At 35.0% G+C, this 25,852-nt stretch overlaps 1 protein-coding gene and 1 long non-coding RNA gene across 5 annotated transcripts in view; one reads left to right on the top strand and one right to left on the bottom strand.

Annotated features, from left to right (window-relative positions):
* Window positions 1-22,504, top strand: part of GALNT3 (polypeptide N-acetylgalactosaminyltransferase 3) — a 44,132-nt gene extending 21,628 nt beyond the window's left edge. For all 4 annotated transcript variants that reach the window (XM_045480063.1, XM_045480065.1, XM_045480064.1 and 1 more), the window contains 9 exons: window positions 2,734-2,906; window positions 7,507-7,656; window positions 9,301-9,535; window positions 10,021-10,138; window positions 11,638-11,838; window positions 14,092-14,223; window positions 14,434-14,535; window positions 19,908-20,060; window positions 21,162-22,504. In XM_045480063.1, the coding sequence (XP_045336019.1) occupies window positions 2,734-2,906; window positions 7,507-7,656; window positions 9,301-9,535; window positions 10,021-10,138; window positions 11,638-11,838; window positions 14,092-14,223; window positions 14,434-14,535; window positions 19,908-20,060; window positions 21,162-21,284 (1,387 nt within the window). In that variant the 3' untranslated portion in view covers window positions 21,285-22,504. The remainder of the gene's footprint in view (window positions 1-2,733; window positions 2,907-7,506; window positions 7,657-9,300; window positions 9,536-10,020; window positions 10,139-11,637; window positions 11,839-14,091; window positions 14,224-14,433; window positions 14,536-19,907; window positions 20,061-21,161) is intronic.
* A 51-nt stretch (window positions 22,505-22,555) lies between these two features.
* On the bottom strand, window positions 22,556-23,089 carry LOC123599013. Its single transcript, XR_006712932.1, has 2 exons — window positions 22,978-23,089; window positions 22,556-22,721 (listed from the first exon to the last, which is right to left on the bottom strand). It is a non-coding gene; the product is annotated as an uncharacterized LOC123599013 (long non-coding RNA).
* Window positions 23,090-25,852: the final 2,763 nt, after the last annotated feature.

The following is a 25,852-nucleotide window of genomic DNA, read 5'->3' as shown; positions in this document are numbered from 1 at the left end:
TAAGCAGTCAGTTTGGCAAGTTATTTAATTTCACTACTTTAAGTGACATGTAAAACAATATCTAAAGCCTAAGTTTAATTTTTTTTATTGTTTCAGAATAAATGAGGTTTATGAAATCATACTGTGAAATTGTATCACTTGCATTAATGCTATAACATGGACACCTTTACTTGATGTTAGCAGTTATCAGTTAAGCAAAGAAATCCTAGCTTGAACTAAGGAAAGCTTTGTAAGATTAAAGTGATCACATTTCATTAATGTGAATTTTTGTGAATTTTTGAATTTAAAATTTCGAAACCTTTTTGTAATTATTTTTTTTTTTATTTTTTTTTATTTTTTTTAAAAATTTTTTTTTCAAAGTTTTTATTTATTTTTGGGACAGAGAGAGACAGAGCATGAACGGGGGAGGGGCAGAGAGAGAGGGAGACACAGAATCGGAAACAGGCTCCAGGCTCTGAGCCATCAGCCCAGAGCCCGACGCGGGGCTCGAACTCACGGACCGCGAGATCGTGACCTGGCTGAAGTCGGACGCTTAACCGACTGCGCCACCCAGGCGCCCCCTTTTTGTAATTATTAATATTAGTCACATGACAAGTAAATGTATGTGAGGTTTTTTTTTTTTTTTTAATCCCAACACCCCATACAAATGCTTCTAAGACAATAAATCATAAGGTTTTTGGGTTGTTTTTTTTTTTTTTTTTAAGAAAAACAGCATGGAGTTTTTAAATAATTTTTACTTTTAATTTATGTTGGTTTGCAAACCTTTATGTCTTAAAAATACAAGCTTATATTTAGTCATACATTTCTGTGTAATTGTGAGTCAAGACTAATTGTGAATAGGTAGTTTGTGTTTGGACCTTACTTCTAATTGGTAGTTTATCCAAAATTCACTTTAAAATATATCATTTGCTTTCATCTGTCAGTGAGGATGAATGTCATTATTTGCTTCTGACTATGCATGTATATTTGAAATCATGAAGGCACAAAGAGAGCAAAATCACTTTCACTCATAACCTTTGCTTCCTTTTCTTACTCAACAGTGTTGACACACTCTATTAATACTTTATCCTCAACCTAATTCTTTGTTTATCCCTACTAATATTCCACCCTAAAGACAGCCTCTCAGAATAGTATCTGAAACATTCAAACTGAGGTATGGCTATAAAAGTGAATAATGAGAACATACAGGATATCTTTCTTTGGGTGGCTTTCCCAGGCCTCTAGGGTCATACTGGGGGCTCTGTTTCCCTCACAGAGCATTTGAAGTGTGTTAGTTTCTTATCTCCATAAGTGAATGATTTACTTCCTATCTTTGGGTTTGAACAGCACTGTTTGATTGTTCACACGCTGTATTTATAGTGCCTTTTGAGTGGGAGGATTTTATATTCTGCTGTCTAAAATTGTATAACCATTTATGATTTTTAAGTGAACTTAAAGATTATTTATTTTTACCATAGACCACACATATTTTATGTCCCAGGGTTACTCTGATTTTACAGTGTTTTGAAACCCTCTACTCTGTTATATCTTTGGATCCTCACCTCAACTCAGTAGGTGAGGGACTGTGGTCAGCTTCAGTCTCAAAGGCTGGGGACTGTACAGATCCACTCATACCCAACAGCTTCTTATGAAGATTATTTTCATTGAAGAAGATATTATAAAAATAAATTCAAGATCAATTTGTAACTAATGTGTTTAGCTAATGGTTAGTACCATTAATCAGCCAAAAACGACTTAGGGTCTATCTCCTTGTGCCTATCAATGTTTCGTACAGCAAAAAGATCACATGACTTTTAACAGGGATTTAGGATTTTATGTAAAATTTTTAAGTTTAGTATTTTAAAATGCTAGGTCTTATTAAACTATAGATCAGGTTACTGGAGCAAAATCTTTAACACAGCATGGTTGGTATATGGTAGCAACTTAGTAAGTCTTGCTGAATTGTGAGCATCATAAAAAAATAGATTTTATAGTAAGCCATTTTTTTCCCTTTTGGTTCAAGTAGAGATTAAGTAAATTGATTTAAAAACTTGAAAAATATTACATACTTAAGAAAGTAAGAATCTCTACGAAGATGAATATTCATTTAATAAAGTTGCACTGTTTAAAGTTTATTTATTTTTGAGAGCTACAGTGTGTGCGTGCACACATGCACAGAGAGTGGCAGACAGAGTGGGAGAGAGAGAATCCCAAGCTGGTTCCATGCTGTCAGCATGGAGCCTAATGCGGAGCTTGATCCCACAAACCACGAGATCATGAGCTGAAAGCAAGAGTTGGACACTTAACTGACTGAGCCACCCAGGTGCCCCTGAAGTTGCACTGTTAAAAAAAATTGGAGGTAATAAGAAAAATGGATGATTTCTACAAAGGGGGGGAGAAAAATTGGTTTTTATTTGAGCGATTACAAGTGTTTGCCATTGTTATAGGTTATCTCGCTTGTAGGTTATATTTTCTATTTAAAATGCTATTTGTATTTGAAATTATATTGTTGAGAAAACTTACAATAGCACGTTTTAATCCTTGACCTGGAATCTGTATCAGTGGATATGATCTCTGTGTAAAAAATTTTGTTTTGATTTGCATTTGCATAGCATTAAGATCAACTTACATAGAAAAAAAATGGTCTGCTATTGTTTCTATGGTGATAATGGTTAAATAATAATTTTAGAATGGCATAGCTCTGAAATAAAGTAATAAAATTCATAATTGTTCTACTTCTTTGACTTCTTCTAGATGTATTGAACAAAAATTTAAGCGCTGTCCTCCCCTGCCTACCACCAGTGTCATAATAGTTTTTCATAATGAAGCCTGGTCCACGCTGCTTAGAACTGTCCACAGTGTGCTTTATTCTTCCCCTGCCATACTGCTGAAGGAAATCATTTTGGTGGATGATGCTAGTGTAGATGGTAAGAAAGCACATGCAAATTAGGTTGTTTTCCAAGTAAATCCATGTGATGTTGTCCAAAGTCTATTTGATTGTATTGTACTCTCTGTATGCACCCCACCACCCCCAGCTTGAATATAATACCTTGGATGATGGGTATGATGGATGAGAGTAGAATTCAAAGATGTCTATATTTAAATATTTTAAAGTTCAGAAATGTTTGAAGTACCATGACTTCTAACTTTGTGGTCCTCAATGTGAGACTTTTATTGTAAGGCATAGTGGTTAAGAACACAAACTTGAGCCTTGAGTCAGGCTGCCTTGGTTTGAATCCCAGTTCTGGTCCTATCCAGCTGTGTAACTTGGACAAATTACTTAACCTTTTTATGCCTCAGTTTCTTTTTCTGTAAAATGGGGAAAATGCCATATTTCATCGAATTTATTGCACAATACATCATTAGTTTATTTTTTTAATTTTTATCTTTTTTTCATCATTAGTTTATATACCGCTAGAATAAAAAACCCTCACAACCAATTACACTAAGATGCCATTGATTATAATAAGTATCTAATGGTGCAGCTTAGAATTGAGGAAATACATAAATGATACATAACTCCTAGGATTGTTTTGAAGATTAGATGAGTTAATATAAATAATACATTAATTAATAATATAAATGAGTAGTTAAAAATCATTAAAGAGTCACTACATCCTGTTTTATTTTGGCTGCTAAGTATTTCAATATTGTTTACAACGTTAGCTGAATTCTTTAATGAATTTCTACTTAAAATTACAAATCAATGGTCAGTTACTAAATTGTACATTTTAAATGGGAATTGCAAAGCTAATCAGACAAATGCCCTAATTTGCTAAGTTTTCAAACATTACGAGTATTTTAAATACCAAACTGATATAGATTCTTTCAATGATCACAAAATTTATTCCTGAATTAGTTGAGTTCGGAGCCTGATTCTTTAAGGTCAAATTCTCACTTCAATACTAACTAGCTGTTTCCTCATCTGTAAAATGGGGATAGTGATACTCTTTCATCTATCCAAAAGCAACTTCTGTTTTAAGATAAACCATTACTTTATGTGCCATGCAAAAAGAAAAAAATACTGCTTCTTAAGTGACATGTCATCAATAACAAGATGTATCCAGACTTAAGAAATGATAATAAGTTAATAAAGCATAAAATTACTAACCTGGCTTATTTAATTTTCTACATACAATCCTAAACATGCCTTTAACTTCAAAATAAAATATCATGAGTGAATTGAGATTGTTTTCAAGTTAAGTATCATCCAGGTGGAGTAAGTTTGCTTATCTCCAGAGATGTTTGACATGGATGTGAAATGTATTCACTAAATGGGGAAGTTTTATAATTCAAGTTCCCTGCATATGGATACACAGTACTGGATCAGAGATTTGAATCTCCAGTCCTCTTACCCAGGTTATAACACCACTTAATTGTAACCAACTGATTTATTTACTGCTTGAAATGTTATGATTTATTTATTTTTTTTAATTCTTGGTCTGTAGTCCATAGAGGTGTGTTTTTTCCCCCCATGTTTATGTATTTGTTTTGAGAGAGAGAGAGAGAGAGAGAGAGAGAACGCAAGCAAGAGAGGGGCAGACAGAAAACGAGAGAGAAAGAGAATCCCATGCAGGCTCTGCACTGGCAGCACAGAGCCCGATGCAGGGCTCAATCTCATGAACCATGAGATCATGAACTCAGCTGGGATCAAGAGTGGGACGCTTAACTGAGTGAATCACCCAGGCGCCCCTGCATCCATAGAGTTTTAAGTGACATTTGATTAAGTTCTGCATGCCTCTCATATGTTACATTGTAAAAAGAAAAGAAAAAAATAATCCCTCTTTGGTTTTTTGAGCTTCCTTCTCAGATGGTTTTTATTTGTTTGATTTTTCAAGCAGTGAGAAATTAGGGTCACAGTAAGGCTACTTGTAATAAGCCTTCAGTTGAAGGTAACTTCTATTATTGCTCAAACAAAATTAATAGAATTAAAGGAAATCAGAAAGAAAAGTGATATCCAATCATAATCTTCCTATTTAATTTTAATTTCGCTTTTTCTCTCTTGATCGCTGTCTAAATAAACATAGAATGTTTACCTAGTTACATCCATGTCAGGAATCCAATTTTGAAATCTGACATTTTCATATAGTATTATTATTAGCCCATTTCTTTTACCTTCAAAACTTTATTTTTAATGACCATGATGGACTAGATGCATTTTACTTATTTTACCATTCACCTTCACTCACCCCACCCTGTTAGTATATATCACACTGTGATGAATATCCTTTCTTTTGAATTGTATCTTTGGGTTAGTTAGACTGCTTGGTCAAAGGGTCTGAGTATTTTAATTCTTTATAGCATTGGCAATGAATTTGCAACAGTTTTCTTGGTGAGGAATCTTTTTGCATCCTAATGTCATTAATTTGTCTTACTGAATCAAAGATTTAATGAGTACCCGCTATAGAAAATGTGTTCCTAGTTGTTGTAAAGGAGCTTGTGATGTAGATACTATAGTCCCTAGTTTCAATTGGTTTAGGAAAGAGCAGCATAATATATGGATAATCAAGTGACAAAGAGATAGTTAAGTCCTAGTCACAGTAAAACAAGACAGTCAACATTTTCAGAGCATGGGCCATGTGGTAAGCCTTGTCTTAAATGCACAGCAATCTTTCATTTTTATCCTCTCAGCAATCCCTTGTAAGGGTAAATGCTATTATCCCCATCTTATAGATAAACTGAGGTCCAAGTAAAATAAAATAACTTACCAAACGTCACTCAGCTAAAAGTAATGGTGCTATAAATAAATAAACCCAGGAGGTCTGATTTCACAGCCTTGTGCTCTTAACCTTGTTAACCTTGCAAAAATACAGGTATGGATGGGGCTTGAATTTAAGGGGCAGATAAAAATTTATAGGAAGTTTGGAAGTTGTGGGTCAATAAAAAATTCTTTAATGACTCAAACAGGGGGCAGTTTATTGAAGGAATCTATAGTGACTCCATTAAAAAAGATTCAATCCCCATTAAAGCCTTTGAAATGTTTTTATACAAGTTTCTATTTTATAAATCTATGATTAAGGCAGAAATATCCATGATTTATATTTTAAGACAAGTTACAATCCTGCTTGTCTTTCAGAGAATTAATTCTGAGGTTCTTAGAAGGTATGAAAAATTTAGCCTATTATTTTGAGGCAGCAATGCTTAGATTTATTGTCCACAGAAGTTGTTCCTGAACTCTCACTTCCTTTATGAATGTTTAAACTTTGAATAAGCAACTCTTTTATCTGTACCACTGGAAAACTGAAAAATATATATATAATCATAGATAAAGTCATCTATGTTTGCTTCTGGAATCAGGCAGAAGCAAACATCTACCATAGGACATTTACTGATGTTCTCAGCATTCCCAGATCTTTTTGAGGCTGTGCTATGGGCCCAAGAAGGCCACCTGAGGAAACACATTGTATACTCAACAAAGAATCAAGAATTTATTGGTGAAAAAAAGCAGACTTAAGAAGTTGTTTCAAAATATGAACAATACTTGACTGACATGATTAATGTGTTTTCTTTTACCTACTGTTTTAACTCTTGCTTATCATGTCTCATCCAAATTGGAATGTTGAATATCTTAAATTATATATCCATTAATAAGATTTAGCCTATTTTTAGCTCCATTCCTAACCTACATGCTCCTTTCTTCTTTTTTTTTTTTTTTTTAAATTTTTTTTTTTTTCAACGTTTATTTATTTTTGGGACAGAGAGAGACAGAGCATGAACGGGGGAGGGGCAGAGAGAGAGGGAGACACAGAATCAGAAACAGGCTCCAGGCTCTGAGCCATCAGCCCAGAGCCCGACGCGGGGCTCGAACTCACGGACCGCGAGATGGTGACCTGGCTGAAGTCGGACGCTTAACCGACTGCGCCACCCAGGCGCCCCATGCTCCTTTCTTCTTTCATATTTTTACTGGAAAAAATTCTGTGTCAGCAGACTCCAAAGCTTTCAAAAATTTTATGCTGACTCTTTGTAAAAATATTCCTAAACTGCTGTAGCCTTGGGCTTTCCTATTTGCCATTTTCCTCATCATTTTTTTTTTTTTTTTAATTATTATGATCACTGCCTAAGTATCAGAGAATCCTTTTGATACTTGGCATTTTTCTTTGAATTTCCAGACTTAAATTCCAATTTTAAAATGTGTCAAATATCTTTTTGGCCAAATTCAGTTTCCTTCACTCCCTTAGCTAGTTTTCTCAGACCCTTAAATGAGCCTTCTTAACTCCTGGGTCTACTCCATTTGAAGTCTCTCCCCTCCCCACAAAATATATTTATTGATATTGCATGTACAGGATAAGTCAGTGTTACCACAGTATGTGTTATAGTTGTTCAGAAGTTAAGATTTGCATATATAGCTATTGTTTTTGTTTAAAGAGTTAAAGATAAAATTTCGTCTTAATGGAAGGATGTGTGCAACTGTTAAGATGACGAATGTGGAGATATCATTGCCCTGTGGTTTCTTCATTTGCTTTCATGTGTTCATATATGAAAATAAACTTAGGAAGAGTTAATCCTGATATTTTTTTTTTCTTACAGAGTACTTACATGATAAACTAGAGGAATATATAAAACAATTTTCTATAGTAAAAATAGTTAGACAAAGAGAGAGAAAAGGTCTGATCACTGCCAGGTTGCTAGGAGCAACAGTTGCAACAGCTGAAACCCTCACATTTTTAGATGCTCACTGTAAGTATATATGTATAGACGTAGTTGTAACATTTTCCCCTCTGCTTCCCTCTAACTTAAAAAGTGAAGAAAGCTTTTCTTGAAATAACTAATTGTATTTTCTTTAACATCATTTTCAGCTGATGCTTATAGCAATGACAGCCTAAGCAGGTTATAGCTCTGGGTAGGAGCCTCCTTTCACTTACATGGAGTTAGGCTCCTTAACTTCAGTATCTTTCCTTCAGCGACCAGCTTTCCCAGTGAGTTATCCTTGCTTGGGATTTTTTTCAGATACTCATTGTGTCCACCCCCCCCCCCCCCAAATGTTTTTCCTTATTATTGATTCTTATAGTTTAAAATGAATGAAAGTTTTAAGTGTAAGCAATTTTATCTTTAAACTTTGTCCTGGTACTGATATTTTTCAATTTCTATATTTCCATTCTTTTTTCAAAGATTTGCACACTCCTCTTGTGCTAAGTTAGAGGTGTCCCCTTCCAACTTTTTCTGGTATCTTTTCTACGAATAGTATGAATTTTTGTTTTTGTTGCTACTGTCTTTTTTTTTTTCTTTTTTTGCCCTTTATTTTTAATGGTTTTGTTCTCTAGTGTCAATGATTTTAAAGTATTTAGAAAGTATTTTTAGAGTAAATTTTAATGGGCATGTTAGGGATCACCAAAATGTCCCTTAGTCCTTCAGCTTTAGATTTAGTGGATTATACTCTTTGTATGACTGTTTTGTTTTGAATTGAACTGACTAGCCCTTAGATTATGTTTGACCCAGCAAATGGTTTTGGTCATATGCTAATTTTTCTAGGAGGACTTTTGGATTTGTTTGAGTCTCTTTAGAGTTTTCATATCCAGTACTCCCTTAATACCTGGCCCTCAAATGAAGAGAGGTCTATAGGTAATCCAAGGGAAGTGTTTTGAAAAGGAAATGGTTCATTCTCCAATATTTCCTCTCCTGGTCCAAAATTCCAATTATGTCACACTGGGCATTCTTCCCCTGAGGCAAATGTATCTGATGATCCTCCTTGATGCCAAGTGGTCCTCGTAATAACTGCCAAATTCTGCCTAATGGGGAGACCTGGGTAGGACTGAGTCTCCTGAACTCTGTGTATTAAGTGAGCCTGGCCCCCAGCCAGGACCCAGACTTTGTATGGCATTCCTTTGCCCCCACTTTCCATTAGGGCTGGTCCTTCTCCAACTGCTGACATCAGAATATTCTGACTCGTTGGCTTATTTTCTCCTAAGACTCAGAGAAATGAAGATTTTGTTACTATACCTTACTGAGGGAGACAAGTTTATATAAATCAGAACACTTTTGGGGCTAGGTGGCATGGATCAGCAAAAACTTACCTTTGATCCAAGGCCATTTTAGAGGAAAACACATCATCTGAAATTTAAATACACCAGTATCATTTTATTTCCTCTCTAGCGTTAAAAAAAAAAAATCATCCTCTGTAGATAAATTTTCCTAACTATGCTGAATTGTGCCTTACCTTTTTCATCCAACCCTCATCACCAGAAACCTTTAAGAAATCTCCCCTATGTAAATGTTCAAAACACGAATGGCTGTTATTCTTGTTTCTCTAAATCGTCTTCAAACCACAAAAGAGAAAACCCTCAGTGTTTTCTTTGGGTTAATTAGAATTGTGTTCCCTTCCAGGTGAGTGTTTCTATGGTTGGTTAGAACCTTTGTTGGCCAGGATAGCTGAGAATTACACTGCCGTGGTGAGTCCGGATATTGCATCCATAGATCTGAACACATTTGAATTCAACAAACCCTCTCCTTATGGAAGCAATCACAACCGTGGAAACTTTGACTGGAGCCTTTCCTTTGGCTGGGAATCGCTTCCTGATCACGAGAGGCAAAGAAGGAAAGATGAAACCTACCCAATTAAGTAAGACGATTGCTCCCAAAGTCTTATATGCAGTTCAGTTATTTGAATATGTATTCACACTTTGCTTTTTACAGTTTTTGCCTCCAAGGTAATTCACACTAATGAAATAAAGAAACACACACACATCCTATGTTGGGAATAGAGAAGCCATTTATGTATATACTTACACATGATGTTACCAAATAGGAAGTAGAATCAGTGAGGCCTTTTGTCTTCTCATAATCATTAGTAAAGAATCTTTAGAGTTGGTTAGAAGACACTTAATAATTTTGTTTCTCTGGGAAAATATATTTAAAGTACTTCCCTCCCCGCTTCCCCATAAAACTTGACTCTGAAGGTAGCATTTTTAGTTTCTATTAACCAATATAAAACTTCTTGAAATTGTGATCTAATTTGTTTGTGATTTGATTTAGTCACTCTTTAAATAACTTGTTTTTCCTTATTTTATGTTTATAACAAAATTTGACAATGGATTATTTTTTCAGAACACCCACTTTTGCAGGAGGCCTTTTTTCCATATCAAAAGAATATTTTGAATATATTGGAACTTATGATGAAGAAATGGAAATCTGGGGAGGTGAAAATATAGAAATGTCTTTCAGAGTAAGTTTATAAATATAACGCATATTAGACAATAAAATACACATTTTGTTCTAATTGGCTGATATGATTATCCTAGATGTGTGCAGTCTCTACTTTTTGTGCTTTCTAAAATTCAATTGCTAGAACTTTTAGAATACGGGTATTTCTTTTCAAAATGTTAACTTAATATATTTACTCGTTGCGGCCAGTGTAACAAGAGGAATCAAACTTCTGTGTCCAGCCAATAGCACCAATTAATGCACTTGTAGCTACTGAATTCCAGCCAAGATAAATATAATTCAATCTAGTGCTTCAGGAAATGAGTTGATTATCAAGGGAGTCAGAATGGAAAAACATTTATGTATAATTTTAAAAAGACCTTAACTCTTTGGATTAAATGACCTTTTTTTCCCCCTATATATATTAAAAGTTAATATGAGAAACAAAACAAAAACTTTGGATGGTCTCCACATACACTTATTTCATTTCATGATTCATTTTCCGCAATGACTCTATCATTCATCTTTCATCCTTTTTAGACTGGAGGGTACTGGGAAAAGAACTGAACTAGTAGTTAGAAGATTTAAGTTTTAGCTCTGTCTCCATTACATAATGGCAATGATGATCTTAGCCAAATTTGAACTGCTCAAGGGAGAGGTCTTATTATATCCATTTAAGTATTCCCAACCCCTAGCGCGTGTTAGATCTCAGGCACAATTTGTTGAATTAAAAATACCACTGCGTTTTCTCATTTGTTTAAAAACAAAAGAGAATATGATCTCTTGCCCTAATGCTAGCACAGATTATTAAGCATGTCTTCATTTTCAATTTTTTGCTTAGTGACTGTTTATGGCAGAACTGATTGCTAAGATTTTTAAATGAGCAAGTATTGATTTAATAATTTTTCATTTTATTTAGAGATAATGCAAATAAGTTCTTTTGTCCCTCTATCTCTAAATAGGTATGAGTCTTTAATAATGACCGACTACTTCACAAGCTTAAAAGATTGTACTTTGGTATTATCTGGAATTGTTTTCTAAATTAGAAAATTGAATATGCAAGGAGTAAATAGAGTCTGGGTCCACTTACTCCAAGACTGCTAGTTCATGCCAGAGAAGAGAGAATCTGGTTCAAGTGAAGTGGCCATATAACTTGTATAAGAAGATAGCATTCAAATACAGAAGAGTCTTTGGTCTTTTATATATATTAGAGAGCTTACATATTGTTTGCAAAAAAAAAAAAATGTGGGGCTTTATTTTTATGAGAGATCTGAAATCACTATTTTGTTGAAATATTTCCTGAAAGTATACTTATGTTGTCTTTAGTATTTGTACCATTTCATAAAGTTGTTTTTTTATATTTAAGAATTTAAGTTGAACTGGCAGAGGACAGAGACTATTTGTGAAGTTATTATAAATCTTTTCTGTTTTGTTTTTATTAGTATCTTAAAGGTGAATTTAAAAGCAACATTTTATATTTTAAAAATACTGTGAATTTAAACAAATATCATTAATTATCAGGTATGGCAATGTGGTGGGCAGTTGGAGATTATGCCTTGCTCTGTTGTTGGACATGTCTTTCGCAGCAAAAGCCCTCATACCTTTCCAAAAGGCACTCAGGTGATTGCTCGCAACCAAGTTCGCCTTGCAGAAGTCTGGATGGATGAATACAAGGAAATATTTTATAGGAGAAACACAGATGCAGCAAAAATTGTTAAACAAGTAAGTTAGAGCTAAATCATTAAATTACAATAAAAATCCACATCAAGTTCACATATTCTTTTACTTACTTGTGTCAGTTCAAGTGCAAAACATTTTTAAAAGTTAATTTTGAAATTGAGTTTTTAAACTCAGAATATATAACTTATTGGAGCACCTGGTGGCCCAGTCAGTTGAGTGTCTGACTCTTGATTTTGGCTCAGGTCCTCTCTCTCCCTCTGCCCCTTTCCCTCGTGTGCACATGCACGTGCTCTTTCTCTCAAATATATATATATAATATTTATATATTATATATATAAATATTATATATATTTATTAAATATATATAGATATTATATATTTATATATATTATATATAAATATATAATATATATATTATGTATAAATATATAATATATATATTATATATATTTGTGTGTGTGTGTGTGTGTGTGTATACACACACACATAACTGATTGATGCCAATGTTTTCTTTTTTTTTCTTGAGGAAAAATCAAGTAAAATGCCTTTTTAAAAATTTAGGCATTCCACTTGATGTTACTCTTTAAGTATGGAAGATATTTAGTTTTTGTAACTGCTTTGGTGTAGTATTTTACCCAAAGAATATGGTTAAGTGGAACCACTTTTAACTGGTTTTAGGTGATGTGATTAACACCTAAATAAAGGTGCTAAGTGGCTCTTTGAACTGGAGATGGAGACAATGTCAGAGTGTGGTAGGAGAATAAACCAGAAGTATCAAGGCTTTTTTATTTCAAGTTCTAGTTCCACTGCTCACTGAAGGGGTTACCTTTGCAAAGCCCTTCTGAGTCTGTAAAATGGGATGACACTTCATAAGGTGGTTGAGAGTTGGCCCAACATGAGGTGTGTGCTCAGCCAAGCTTCTCTCTGCTTCCCTGTTTTCAGAGATGAAACACTTGCCTGTCTCCCAGAGTAGCTATGAAATAAAGAAGTAAGTGCTCACAAATGTATGGCACTATTGTTACTGACCCGTCATAGTAAAAGCTGTGCAGAATTGTAATGCTTAAGACATTAGAACCGAGCTCCAACAGGTTCAATATTGGGTGTGGTTCACAAGCTCAACATTTTAAGAACATGCTTCAGTGAATGGCATCCAACCCCCTTTTTAAGAAACAGTGCTGATTTGCAGAGGGTATATATTGAGATTAAAGGGCATCAACATTTTGACTGTCATAAAGAAACGTCTGGTTACCTCTTTCCAGCTTTTCTGTGGTCTCCAGTAACTTCCTGTAACATGCCAGTGGCATGCAAAGTCAGAGCACTACTGGGTTAGATGGCTATCTTTTTATCTAAGGCCACCAGGACAAATTGGGCAGATTGTGTACTTGGCTAAGCAGGCAAGTGGGCGCTAACTGCTTATCTCCCACAATAGGGCAGGGGAGCCAGTAAACCCCTATTTTTACCACAAGGCAAACAGATCTCGTGATAAAATGAATAAGCTAGTCAGAAGTCCTTTAGAGTTTATATTTTTTGCTAAAATCCCTGGTCAAGACATTAAAGTTGGCAGAGAAAATATTTTCTTAACTGAAATGATAAGCTTGAGTATTTAAACTTTCTATATAATAGGTACCAAATATAATTTTCCTTTAAAATTTTGCTTATAGACCAAATACCTTTTCAGTTTAATAGTGTTCTTTAAAATTCTTTTCCTAGTCCTTTCACGATAAAGGAAAATAAAATGCAGTTATTAAAAACTTGCCTTTTTCTACTAATACATTATTATGTTTAAGATTTTGCTAGGAGTAAGTAACCCATTTAAAACTAGAAAAAAAATATATTCCCAACTGTGTTGGTTTTTGTAGTCTTGACTAGAGAAGAGATATAAATTACATTGTATTGGCAACTGTTTCTTTATACCTGCTTCCTCACACCTCACTTTACAGATCATTTTTGGGTATAAAATTAAGATCCATTTTGGATGCCCCCACTACCATTTCTTGGCCCACAGCATTTCTCTAGAGACCTTTTGCCCATGGGGGACTTCTGGTACCACAAAGAAAGAATAAAATAGTATTACGTCAGCACCACAGTGGTAACGTGACTCTCTTTGAAGGCAGAGACAAGCGGGCAGGCATACTTGTTGCCTGAATAAATGGTGGATACTTTAAATTGCATCTTGCATTTTGGCCCAGAATTTTTTTCTTTAAGATCCAAATGTAAACACAAATAGTAGCATTTAAACTACTTTATCAGTGCTGTTTTGATTAAGCATTCTTTTTACTTCTTCTCTTTCTCCAGAAATCATTTGGTGATCTTTCAAAAAGATTTGAAATAAAGCACCGCCTTCAATGTAAAAATTTTACGTGGTATCTGAACACTATTTATCCAGAAGCATATGTGCCAGACCTTAATCCTGTTATATCTGGATATGTGAGTGTTTTCCTCCTCCTTTTTACTTGGTTTATGCCTTGCCACAAACATTTATGTGGTTCAGTGAAAATTGCTGAAATACTTCCCGGTTTATTGCTTTTGAGATTTTACATTAGTATTTATTAATACTACTTCCTGGAATTAACTGAAAAAAATATATAAACCACATAGATTAAAAAAAATTCTTTTAACTTGAAAATTTCCCTTTAGATTAAAAGCATTGGTCAGCCTTTGTGTCTGGATGTTGGAGAAAATAATCAAGGAGGCAAACCATTAATTTTGTATACATGCCATGGACTCGGGGGAAACCAGGTGAGCACTGTGCTAAAAGTCCTCCCTTTTTGTTGGCTCTTACAAATAAGTTGTCAGAAGTCCCAAATCAGCTTTATATTTTGGTATAAATTGGTATTTAAAATGCTTTTAGGTTAATAATGTTTGGCAATTAATATTAAAGTTGTTGCATACTTTGTTTTGACTTTCATCCTGACTCGGAAAACAATTTGAAGTTGCCTACCCATTCAGTAGAAAGGCAAATGAGAAAATAATAGAGTCATGCCATCTGAAATTAAAAAAAAAAAAAAAAAACAGGATCTTGTATGTGGGTCTTTGATGTTTTGGGACTATTGGCAAGGTGCTTTTGCAAAATTATACATAAAGGCTATATTTAACTGCATTTGATAGCAAATTATATTAAATGTGATACCAGAAGAGCAGTATTATAAGTTACTTTTGTGGATCATGATATTATTTCAATATGTTCTTTACAAAAAGGCATGTTATGGGGCACCTGGGTGGCTCAGTCGGTTAAGCGTCCGACTTCGGCTCAGGTCATGATCTCACAGTTCGTGAGTTCAAACCCCACATCAGGCTCTGTGCTGACAGCTTAGAGCCTGGAGCCTGCTTCAAATTCTATGTCTCCCTCTCTCTCTGCTCCTCCCCTGCTCATGGTCTGTCTCTCTCTCCTTCAAAAATAAATTTAAAAAAACATTAAAAAAAATTTTTTTAATGAAAAAAGGCATGTTCTTGATTATCCTTGACTGATGATTTATCTGCTTGTTACCACACTTTGACTGTTTTAGCAATTAAGACAAATGTCAAGTGTCACTGTTTGGCCTACTATGGATAGAGAACTTATTAACATACAATTTTAGCATTTAGCTTCTTTGCCTTGCCTTTTACAAGTTAACTCCTGGAAAGATTGAACTCTTCTCATTTGTTCATTCAACAAATTCACTGAGTGACCCCTCCATGCAAGGTATTCTGCTGGGTTCAAGAAATTTAGATTCTGTCTCCCTCAAGAAATCTATATTTCAAAACCAATGGTTACCGTCAGTATGATAAGGTCTGGGATAAAGCATTCAGAGTGCTTCCAGAGTATGGGGGAGGGCATCTGAATGAATTAGACTGGCTGCCATACATTTTCCTTGGAAAGATGACATTTGAAAACATTTTTTGAAAGGTACATAGGAGTTATGAGATGGCTGGTGGGAGTGAGAACAGGATGGGAAGAATGTGAAGGGGGGTTCTAAGGAGGAGAGCTGGTATGTCTTTCTTCTGTGAATTGCAGGCATTTTGGTGTAGAGTTCAAGATGTGTGTGGAGGATTTTCGTACTATTAAATACTCACGATGTCCTATTTTAAGTGGATGGAACTTTGGTGATGTCAGCTTTAAGAAAGTATCAGTTTATCTCCTGGTCCATCCTCTACCATGTTTCTTCCTAGTCATTAACCTCAGCTTACTCTAGTTCTAATCCCTTTTCATCAAACCAACTAATCTACTGAGGGTAGAGAACACAGAAGCCCGGAATCCATAGCTAGTGATTGAGATATAATTACAGAATGTGATGGAGATTCACATACACACATACACACAGGTATAGACACATGCATATATACCTATACACACATATATCTACATATGTGCATATATATATATATATATATATATATATTATACACACACACACGTTTTAAAATAACATTGCCTTCTATATATTAGAAGAAAAATAAATAATTGTACTTTTTTTTTGGAAATAATACTGGACCATGCTAGTTAAAATTAAGTTTTTGGACAATAAGAAGTATTTAGTCATTTGTAAAAACCTTATCACTAAATGTAAATACTTACAAATTTTCCTAAGCTTCCTCTACCATTACATTTATTTTATCATAAGAGTTGAAAATATCTTATACATTGTTTATCTGTTTTTCTCTTGTCCTTGCCATAAAGATGTTTTTATAGTCTTTTCTCTGAAATAACTTGTAAATTATAAATACAGTATAGATGTCTTTTAAAAATTTAGATGGAAGGCATGGTGCCTGGGTGGCTCAGTTGGTTAAGCATAAGACTCTTGGCCATGATCTCAGGCCATGATCCCACAGTTTCCCAAGTTGAGCCTCACATTGGGCTCTGCACTGGCAGCACAGAGCCTATTTGGGTTTCTCTCTGTCCCTCTCTCTGCCCCTCCCCCACTCATACTGTCTCTGTCTCTCAAAATAAATAATCTTAACAAAATAAAAATAAATTAAAAAATAATAAAACTTGGGGGATGGAGAAGTAGTTCACATGTTCTTTCAATAAATATTTGTTTAGAGCATGTAATGTAACTAGCACTGTTGTATTGAAAAATCCTACCTTGTGGAGCTTGTGTTCTTGAAGGAGAAGAAATAAACATATGTAATTTGGGGCATAAAGAAAAATGAAGTGAGGTAGATGGGTGATTTGAATGTGAGGAGCAGGGTGGAGGGGGGATTTGTTTTCAGAGGTTCAGGAAGACCTCCGATAAAGGGCCTGGTCATTGAAGGTTTTGCAGACCTCCCCTAGGAACTTGGATTTAGTTCTGAATATGACAGAGGCCATCTGAGAGTTTTGAGAAGGAGAATAATATTTCCTGGTTTCATTTTTTTAAATGTTTATTTGTGTGTGTGTGAGAGAGAGAGAGAAAAAAAAACATGCAAGTGGGGGAGGGGCAGAGAGGGGGACAGAGGATCTAACCTGGCTCTCTGCTGACAGCAGTGAGCCCCATGAGCTCACAAACTGTGAGATCATGACCTGAGCCAAAGTTGGATGCTCAACCGGCTGAACCACCCAGGTGTGGGTCCTGGTTTAAATATTAAGAAGATAACTCTGGTTTCTAGCACTGTAATACAGTGGTCGATTTTATTTTGGTTTCTTTCCTTTAAATTTTATTTTAAGTCAAGCATTGCATTTAAACTACATTGCAAATTTTAGTTCCTTTAGTGCTAAGTGTTTTTGATCTGTCATCCAACTTAATCATTTCTTCATGCTCCCTTCTACTGTTTTGACCAGATAATGACAATTTTATAACATTAAAACTTCATTATAACAGTATTTGTGTATGCCAAGTAAAAATAAGTAGTTTGAGGGGCGCTTGAGTAGCTCAGTCGGTTGAGCGTCCAACTTTGGCTCAGGTCATGATCTTACAGCTCGTGGGTTCAAGCCCCACGTTGGGCTCTGTGCTGACAGCTCAGAGCCTGGAGCCTGCTAAGGATTCTGTGTCTCCCTCTCTCTCTGTCCCTGTCCCACTCATGCTCTCTCTCTCTCTCTCTCAAAAATAAATAAACATTCAAAAAAAATTTACAAAATAAGTAATTTGATAATGTGACTATATTGATCAAATATATTGGTGCAATAATGCCGTGTAAGTCATTGGCTTTGTAACACGTAATGCTTTGCTGCTGCTACTTTCTACTCCAGGGCATTTGTCCTGGTTCCAACTTATGTCTCTCCACTATCCCCAGCTAGCTAATTATACATTCTTTTGGTTGCTTAAGTATCTTCAACTCTTTCCTATTCTTTATAACTACCTTTTAATGATTAAAAAATATATAACATGGGTAAACTAAGATACTGGACCAACTTTTCACACCATCTTTGAAATTCTAAGATTTATCTTTCTTGAGGAATGTTAACCAAAGTACTATTTTCATGATCTATACTCCTATTCTTTCAGTGTCTCCATCTGAAGAACTATCAGTTATAAAAATGATGGATATATTTATGGAAGGAGCTAAATTAAGCATGAGGCCAAGATCAGGGGAACTCAAGGTTAATTCAGCTAATGTTTGTGAAGTGCCTAGTCTAATACACATAAAGGGTTTAAAACAGCCCCTGCTTAGCACATAATAAAGGCTCAATAAATATTAGTGCTAAGACTAATCACTTCATTATTAAAAATCCATTATGTTCACTTATTTTATCTTTGGAATGTCAACATTGTGAAATATTTGATTTGTAATGGATGTTATTATTAGATACACTGCCTGACTTTGGTCTATGAAGCCAGCTAGCTACACACACAATTCCGACAGAGTGCAATAAAAGTTATTTCTGATATGCCACGGGAACCCTGAAACGGGTGTAATTTTGTTCAGTAGGACAAGTTCAGGGAAACTAAAGAAGCAAAGTAACATTTGAATTGGCTTTTTGAGGCTAAAAAGGAATTAGCTAGGCAGAGAAGGATCCAGAAGGATATTTCAGGCACAGCACAGTAAAGCAGTCTTAGAGTTATGGATGCATATGCTCTGCATTGGTAGAATTGTGCGGAAAGAATATAGCATACAGTTCAGGCATTGGTTGATATAAGATTGAAAACGGAAGAATTCACGTACCAGATAAGGAGTGTAGACTTCTCTTAGCAACATTAGTGACTCACTCAAGTAAGGGAGGTAGGAGATTGAATCAGTGTTATGAAAGACTGGCAGCAGGGTGAATTGGATTATTGGGGGCAGAGACTGCAGGTCTCTGGAGGTATTACAGTAAAGACTCTGAGTGCCTGAATAAGAGAAGTGATGCACCAAGGAAAGTGGGATGGTGACGTCTGAGAAGGAAATTTGGTAGAGCTAAGAAGCTATGTAACTGGACATATGGGGAGAGAGAAACATCAATCCTAGTAATAACAGCTAAAATGAATTAAAAGCTTACCATGTACCAGTTATTGTTCTGAGTGTTTTACACTTATTATCCCTTTTATCCTCATAACACTGTAGGGTAGGAACTATTAAATTACCCATTTTAGGGGTGCCTGGGTGGCTCAGTCAGCTAGGCATCCGACTCTTGATTTGGGTTCAGGTGATGATCTCAGAATCGTGAGATTGAGCCCTGTGTCAGGCTCCATGCTGAGTGTGAAGCCTGCTTGGGATTCATTCTCTCTCTCTCTCTCTCTCTCTCTCTCTCTCTCTCTCAAAACGAAAAAAGAAAAAATATAAATAAATTACCCATTTTACAGGCAAGGAAACTGAGACATGGAGAATTGTTCCTAATGTAAATGAAAATGCCATTAATTGAGAGGAATAAGAGAAAAGGAACACTTGCAGAGAGGAAGAGGCAATTAATATGCTTGCTAGAAGTTTCCAGATCCTTTTCCATGCTGTACCTGTCCTAGCTAGCCTCCATCCCACCTGATAACCTCCTATTTCTGATATGAGAGGAAGACAATACATTCTTAAGTAACTACCTATTGCTGATACGCTGGAAAAGCATTTAGCATCTTCTGTCATAAAAGCTCAGCTTATGTTTCTAATGCCTACTTTTATTGTATTATTTTGTTCAGTACACACGACTTCATTATTCAGTGATGATTATTATTATTATTATTATTACCATTGGACCATTATTTTGCAACTGAGGATACAAGTCAGTAATAGCATTCTTCTTTTCACAGTATTTTGAATACTCGGCTCAACGTGAAATTCGCCATAATATCCAGAAGGAATTATGTCTTCATGCTGCTCAAGGTCTTGTTCAGTTGAGGGCATGTGCCTACAAAGGTCACAAGACAGTGGCCAGTGGAGAACAGATATGGGAGATCCAAAAGGTAACTGAGTGCAATTAATTCACCTCTCCATGTAATTATTTTGATTAGCTCTAATTGCTTATCTGAGAAAATGAATGAAACATGGCATATTAATGTTATCCATCAGAATTTCTCTTTGTTAACTTTGTTATTGTGTATATCTACCAATGTGATAAAGAGAATATATCTAGGAATTAAATACTCTTAGAAGCAAAATAATAGTAAAGTTGCTTAGTGAAAGCATGATTTATACAGATCAACACTTTTGTGAATTATTAATAATAGTTGCCCATATCTGTCTTTTTAAGAGTTTCTTATAAGGCTTCTGACAACAGCCACATTTTTTTTATCCTGACAGAAAGAAAAAAAATCATTATATTTTCCTCACCTACAGTAATTAATTCTTTTCACCTATTTTAGAACTTTTTTATGAATTTAGAATTGAAAGAATATATAAAATATCTTTTCTGTTTTTCTGTTTGTTTTTTTAATTTTTATTTCTGAGAGGCAGAGAGACAGAGCACAAGTGGGGGAGGGGCAGAGAGAGAGGGAGACACAGAATCCGAAGCAGGCTCCTGGTTCTAGGCTCTGAGCTGTCAGCACAGAGCCTGATGCAGGGCTTAAACTCACAAACTGTGAGATCATGATCTGAGCCAAAGTCGGATGCTCAACCGACTGAGCCACCCAGGTGCCCCTCTGTTTTTGTTTTAAGGCTTAGCTAGAACATAGCAGTTCTTACCTAAAAAGTGTTTTGTGCCCTACCAGAACACTATAAGAGACTGATTTTTATAACATAATATTTTAAAAGAGTTTGTCACTTATGGATATCCCAATGGAATGTTTCTTGTTTGAAAACTTGATTCAGCCCTCACTCTGTCTACATCTCTTTATTTATGTAATACCTTCTATGAATTGAACAGTAGTGGCATAAATGCCAAAATGCCAAAAACCAACAAGATTTTATGACATAGTTGATCTGGGGAAGATTAAAAGTTAAGAACAATGTACATTTGGTATGTGAGTCTCCCTTTAGCGTCCATGAGACCATAATGTAGTTTCCATATTTATCAGTTAGCTATGAGTCTTGAAATGTAATGCCTATTGTGTTTCCTTTTATTGTAGGATCAACTTCTATATAATCCGTTCTTAAAAATGTGCCTTTCAGCAAATGGAGAGCATCCAAGCTTAGTGTCATGCAATCCGTCAGATCCACTGCAAAAATGGATTTTTAGCCAAAATGATTAAGTGTTCCTTAAAATTAAGGAGTTGAAAAAGAAGATATTCTTTCTCATAAAACTGTGACTAAGCATACACTGTAGTTGTTGAAAATTATGCAAAAGCAGCTAATTATAACTTATTCCAAGTGCATTTTTCTTATTTATATCTTAAAATGTCTATGTAGCACTGCTAAAGAAATCTTTTAAGTTTCCATTTCAAAGCACAATAGCTAAGAATACCAAAGACTATTTTGAAATGTCCAGATTTAGGGAAAGAGATGTTTACAGTATGATGAAAATAATTTTCCAAGTAAAGTGATATTTGTGTATTTTGTGCACTTAAAGATATGCATAGCTACATTCACACGCTCACAATTTAAAATATTTCTTCTAGTTTTTTGGGGGGAGGGAGAAAGATTTGATACTGTATTTTTTTAACTACATAGAAATGGATCAATGAAGGTCAAGCATTGGCCTTTGTGTACAAACCAGGAAATTTTTATAGATCTAAAATTTATTATATAAAAATGCAGGTAAACTTTTTTGCCTTTTGTTTACTTATCTGTCAAATGTTTCCTTCAACATGAAATTAAGTGAATAAGGAGAATATTTTTGATGCTGCAGTATCTTGGCAAATTTTAAAATATTTTTTAGTCTGAAGACCTCTTGACTTGAAGCACTTAAATATTGCTTAAAAGACATTTCTTAAATAACTATACTGTGTTTTCCCAGAGCAATTAAAAAAAAAAAAAAACTATGTTACTATCTGTTGAAAAGGTGTCTTTTTCCTTTCTGCTAGTCTTTTTTTCTTACCAAAAGTCACTAACCTTGAATGTTTGTGAAACTGAATTCCAAATGTAGAATACCTGACTCATTTAAAAGCTAAATTTTATTTGGTGCTGATTCAATTATAGATGATCTTTGTAAAGATTTTTCTTCATCAAAAAAACCTCTGTCTATATGGAAAACACAATAAAATGAATCCTTATCACTGTTGTAATTATTTGATTTAAATTTCTTTCCTCTTTTGGATAAAATATATAATTCATATTGGATGGGGGAGGGCATGAATTTTGTATATAATTTCTAAGTACCTATCGTAGAGCCATCAGATATTTTTAAGGAATACTCAAATATTTCATGGTAATCGTATAAAAAATGGGGAATGGAGAAGATTCTATGTTAGATATTTTGAACATTTTGTACTAATTTCTGATAACTTTCCTTGAGCATCTGATAGAGTAATTTTTTTTAAAAAAAAATGTGATGCCTGCTTAGGAGATTTAACACTTTTTTTTCCCCTTTCAGTCATTTTATATAGAGATCTCCTATGTTCTTATTTAAGAAGTAAAGTATGATTGGCTGCGTATTTTAAGCCTTACTGAGCCTCAATTGTACAAAAGAAAATGTTTTAAAATTATTGGTCCCATCACCTCATTGTGACTTTGAACTTACATTAAAAGACCTGCATTCTTGGGGCGCCTGGGTGGCGCAGTCGGTTAAGCGTCCGACTTCAGCCAGGTCACGATCTCGCGGCCCGTGAGTTCGAGCCCCGTGTCAGGCTCTGGGCTGATGGCTCAGAGCCTGGAGCCTGTTTCCGATTCTGTGTCTCCCTCTCTCTCTGCCCCTCCCCCGTTCATGCTCTGTCTCTCTCTGTCCCAAAAATAAATAAACGTTGAAAAAAAAAAAATTTAAAAAAAAAAAAAAAAAAAAAAAAAGACCTGCATTCTTTAATGTATTACAATGGCAACTTATATTTCAATTCAACTAATATTTATCATGTATCTAACTTTGTACCCAAAGTTAAGGTAGGCAGAATGAATCTTATGTTGCCTTTGAGCTTAGATCTTGTGGAGCAGAAAGACAGACAAATAATTTTGAAATAGCATAGTGACATTGTTTCTTATATTTCATGATGTGACAGCTTGCCATTCATATCTGATATTTCTTTAAAAAGTAAAGGTATTTTTATTACTGTAGCTAAATACAACTAATATGTGTTGTGAAATACACACTGATGCCCACTTAAATGCACAATTTCTCAATTTGTTATTCTAGAGTAAGAAATACTGCTCTTATTTTGTTATATCTCACAAAACAAGTCTGAAATTAAAAAAAAAAAAATCTGAGTGCACTCTGTGTATTAGTCATGTGTTGTCATGTCAAGACTCACCCAAAATCTATTTAGTTGATTTTATTATGGCTGTATTAAATGCATCAAAGGAGAGTCCTTCTTACCTAATTTGGAAGCCTTAGACTGTTGTTCAGGTGTCACATAACAAATTTCACTAGGGATTTACCCTTCAAGATAGAGGTAGTTGCTTTTAAAAGTCTCAGTTTTGAAACAGTGGTAACAAGCATTTATTTATGGAGTCTGGTTGCCATCTACCTGAGATATTTGAATATACACAAGTGTGAAATTGTGGAGCTTTTGTTCAGTTTCAAGTGACCGTGGCAAATGGTATAGTTGCTTTACAAAACCTGGCATGCTGCCTTTTTTCCAGAGGACCAAGTCCCAAGAACTCTACACTGCCAAACCTGCCAGGGTTAACCTGTTGGGTGGGCTGACTTACAACTGGATGTGACTAGCCACGAGAGAAAATAAGCAACATACTAAACTTGCCTATTACTACAATCAATAAGGATGAATTTATTTTTTTTTTTTAATTTTTTTTTTCAACGTTTATTTTTGGGACAGAGAGAGACAGAGCATGAATGGGGGAGGGGCAGAGAGAGAGGGAGACACAGAATCGGAAACAGGCTCCAGGCTCTGAGCCATCAGCCCAGAGCCCGACGCGGGGCTGGAACTCACGGACCGCGAGATCGTGACCTGGCTGAAGTCGGACGCTTAACCGACTGTGCCACCCAGGCGCCCCATTAACGATGAATTTTTAAGACACTAGATTGCCAGAGAATTGGCCTTACTGTTGATAGGCAGTTTAATTATAAATACTGTGTACACCATCCGAAAATATAGGGAACTGTTGTTTCTAAGAAAACAAGATTGAATGGGAAAACTAAAAAATAATAAAATTATTTTAAAAATGCTGCTACATTATGTTTGGATGAGAATTAGAGAAAACAAAAATCTCAGAAGAGTCTACTCAAATTGCTTCCAATTTACTTTTAAAAAAACAAAGCATCTTCAAATGATGCGTTTTTAGTGTGGTTTGTGCATGAAAGATGTTGCATAATTCTCATAAGCCAGTTCATACTTAAATAAAAGGCCTTGACCTTACAATGGAATGTTTGTGAAGAAATTAATATACACAAAAGGCCTTACAATAGAATGTTTGTGAAGAAACTAATATGCATACAAATGTAGGAATGAACGTATGTGTTTTAAATTAAAAATATTTGATACATATCTTTTTTATGGTTTTCTATTTTAACTACATTTTTCAAATTATCCATCACTTATCAGTCTAACTGCATTGGAGAAGAGTTTTTTTTCCTGCACACATATGTAGACACTATTGCTCTCTAATATTCAACAATATTTAGGAATTGTTTTGTGTGTTTATGTGATTGTAGTAGGCACCAGGGACTAATGATACACAAAATGGTCCCTATCTTCAAGAAGTTTACAGGCTAGAAATGAGGTATTGTACCAATGATATTTTGGAGAGAAACTTTGATAGGGATTGCATTGAATATGTAGATTGCTTTGGGTAGTATCAACATTTTAACAATATTTGTTCTTCCAATCCATGAGCATGGAATATTTTTCCATTTTTTTGTGTGTCTTCTTCAATTTCTTTCATAAGGTTTCTATAGTTTTCAGTGTATATATTTTTCACCTCTTTGGTGAGCTTTATTCCTAGGTATTTTATGGGTTTTGGTGCAATTGTAAATGGGATCGATTCCTTGATTTCTCTTTCTGCTACTTCACTAGTGGTGTATAGAAATGCAACCGATTTCTGTACATTGATTTTATATCCTGTGACTTTGCTGAATTCATGTATCAGTTCTAGTAGTTTTGGGGTTTTGCACATGGAGTATCATGTCGTATATGAAGAGTGAAGTTTTGACTTCCTCCTTGCCAATTTGGATGCCTTTTAGTTCTTTGTGTTGCCTGATTGCTGAGGCCAGAACTTCCAACACTATGTTGATTAACAGTTGTGATAATGGGCATCCCTGTCATGTGTTCCTGACCTTAGGGGGAAAGCTTTCAGTTTTTCCCTATTGAGGATGATATTAGCAGTGGGCTTTTCATATATGGCCTTCATGATCTTGAGGTATATTCCTTCTATCCCTACTTTCTTGAGGGATTTAATCAAGAAAGCATGCTGTATTTTGTCAAATGCTTTTTCTGCATCTATTGAGAGGATCATGTGTTTCTTATTCTTTCTTTTATTAATGTATCACATTGATTGATTTATGGATATTGAACCAGCCCTGCATCCCAGGAATAAATCCCACTTGATCATGGTGAATAATCCTTTTAATGTATTGTTGGATCCAGTTTGCTAGTATTTTGTTGAAAATTTTTGCATCCTTGTTCTTCAGGAAAATTGCTCTGTAGTTTTCCTTTTTAGTTGGGTCTTTGGTTTTAGAATCAGGGTAATGCTGGCCTCGTAGAATGAGTTTGGAAGT

Source organism: Leopardus geoffroyi, chromosome C1, assembly GCF_018350155.1.
Source record: "Leopardus geoffroyi isolate Oge1 chromosome C1, O.geoffroyi_Oge1_pat1.0, whole genome shotgun sequence".
Classification (NCBI taxonomy): domain Eukaryota; kingdom Metazoa; phylum Chordata; class Mammalia; order Carnivora; family Felidae; genus Leopardus; species Leopardus geoffroyi.
Note: the sequence above shows the minus strand (reverse complement) of the source record. Positions and strands in the feature narration are given on the sequence as shown.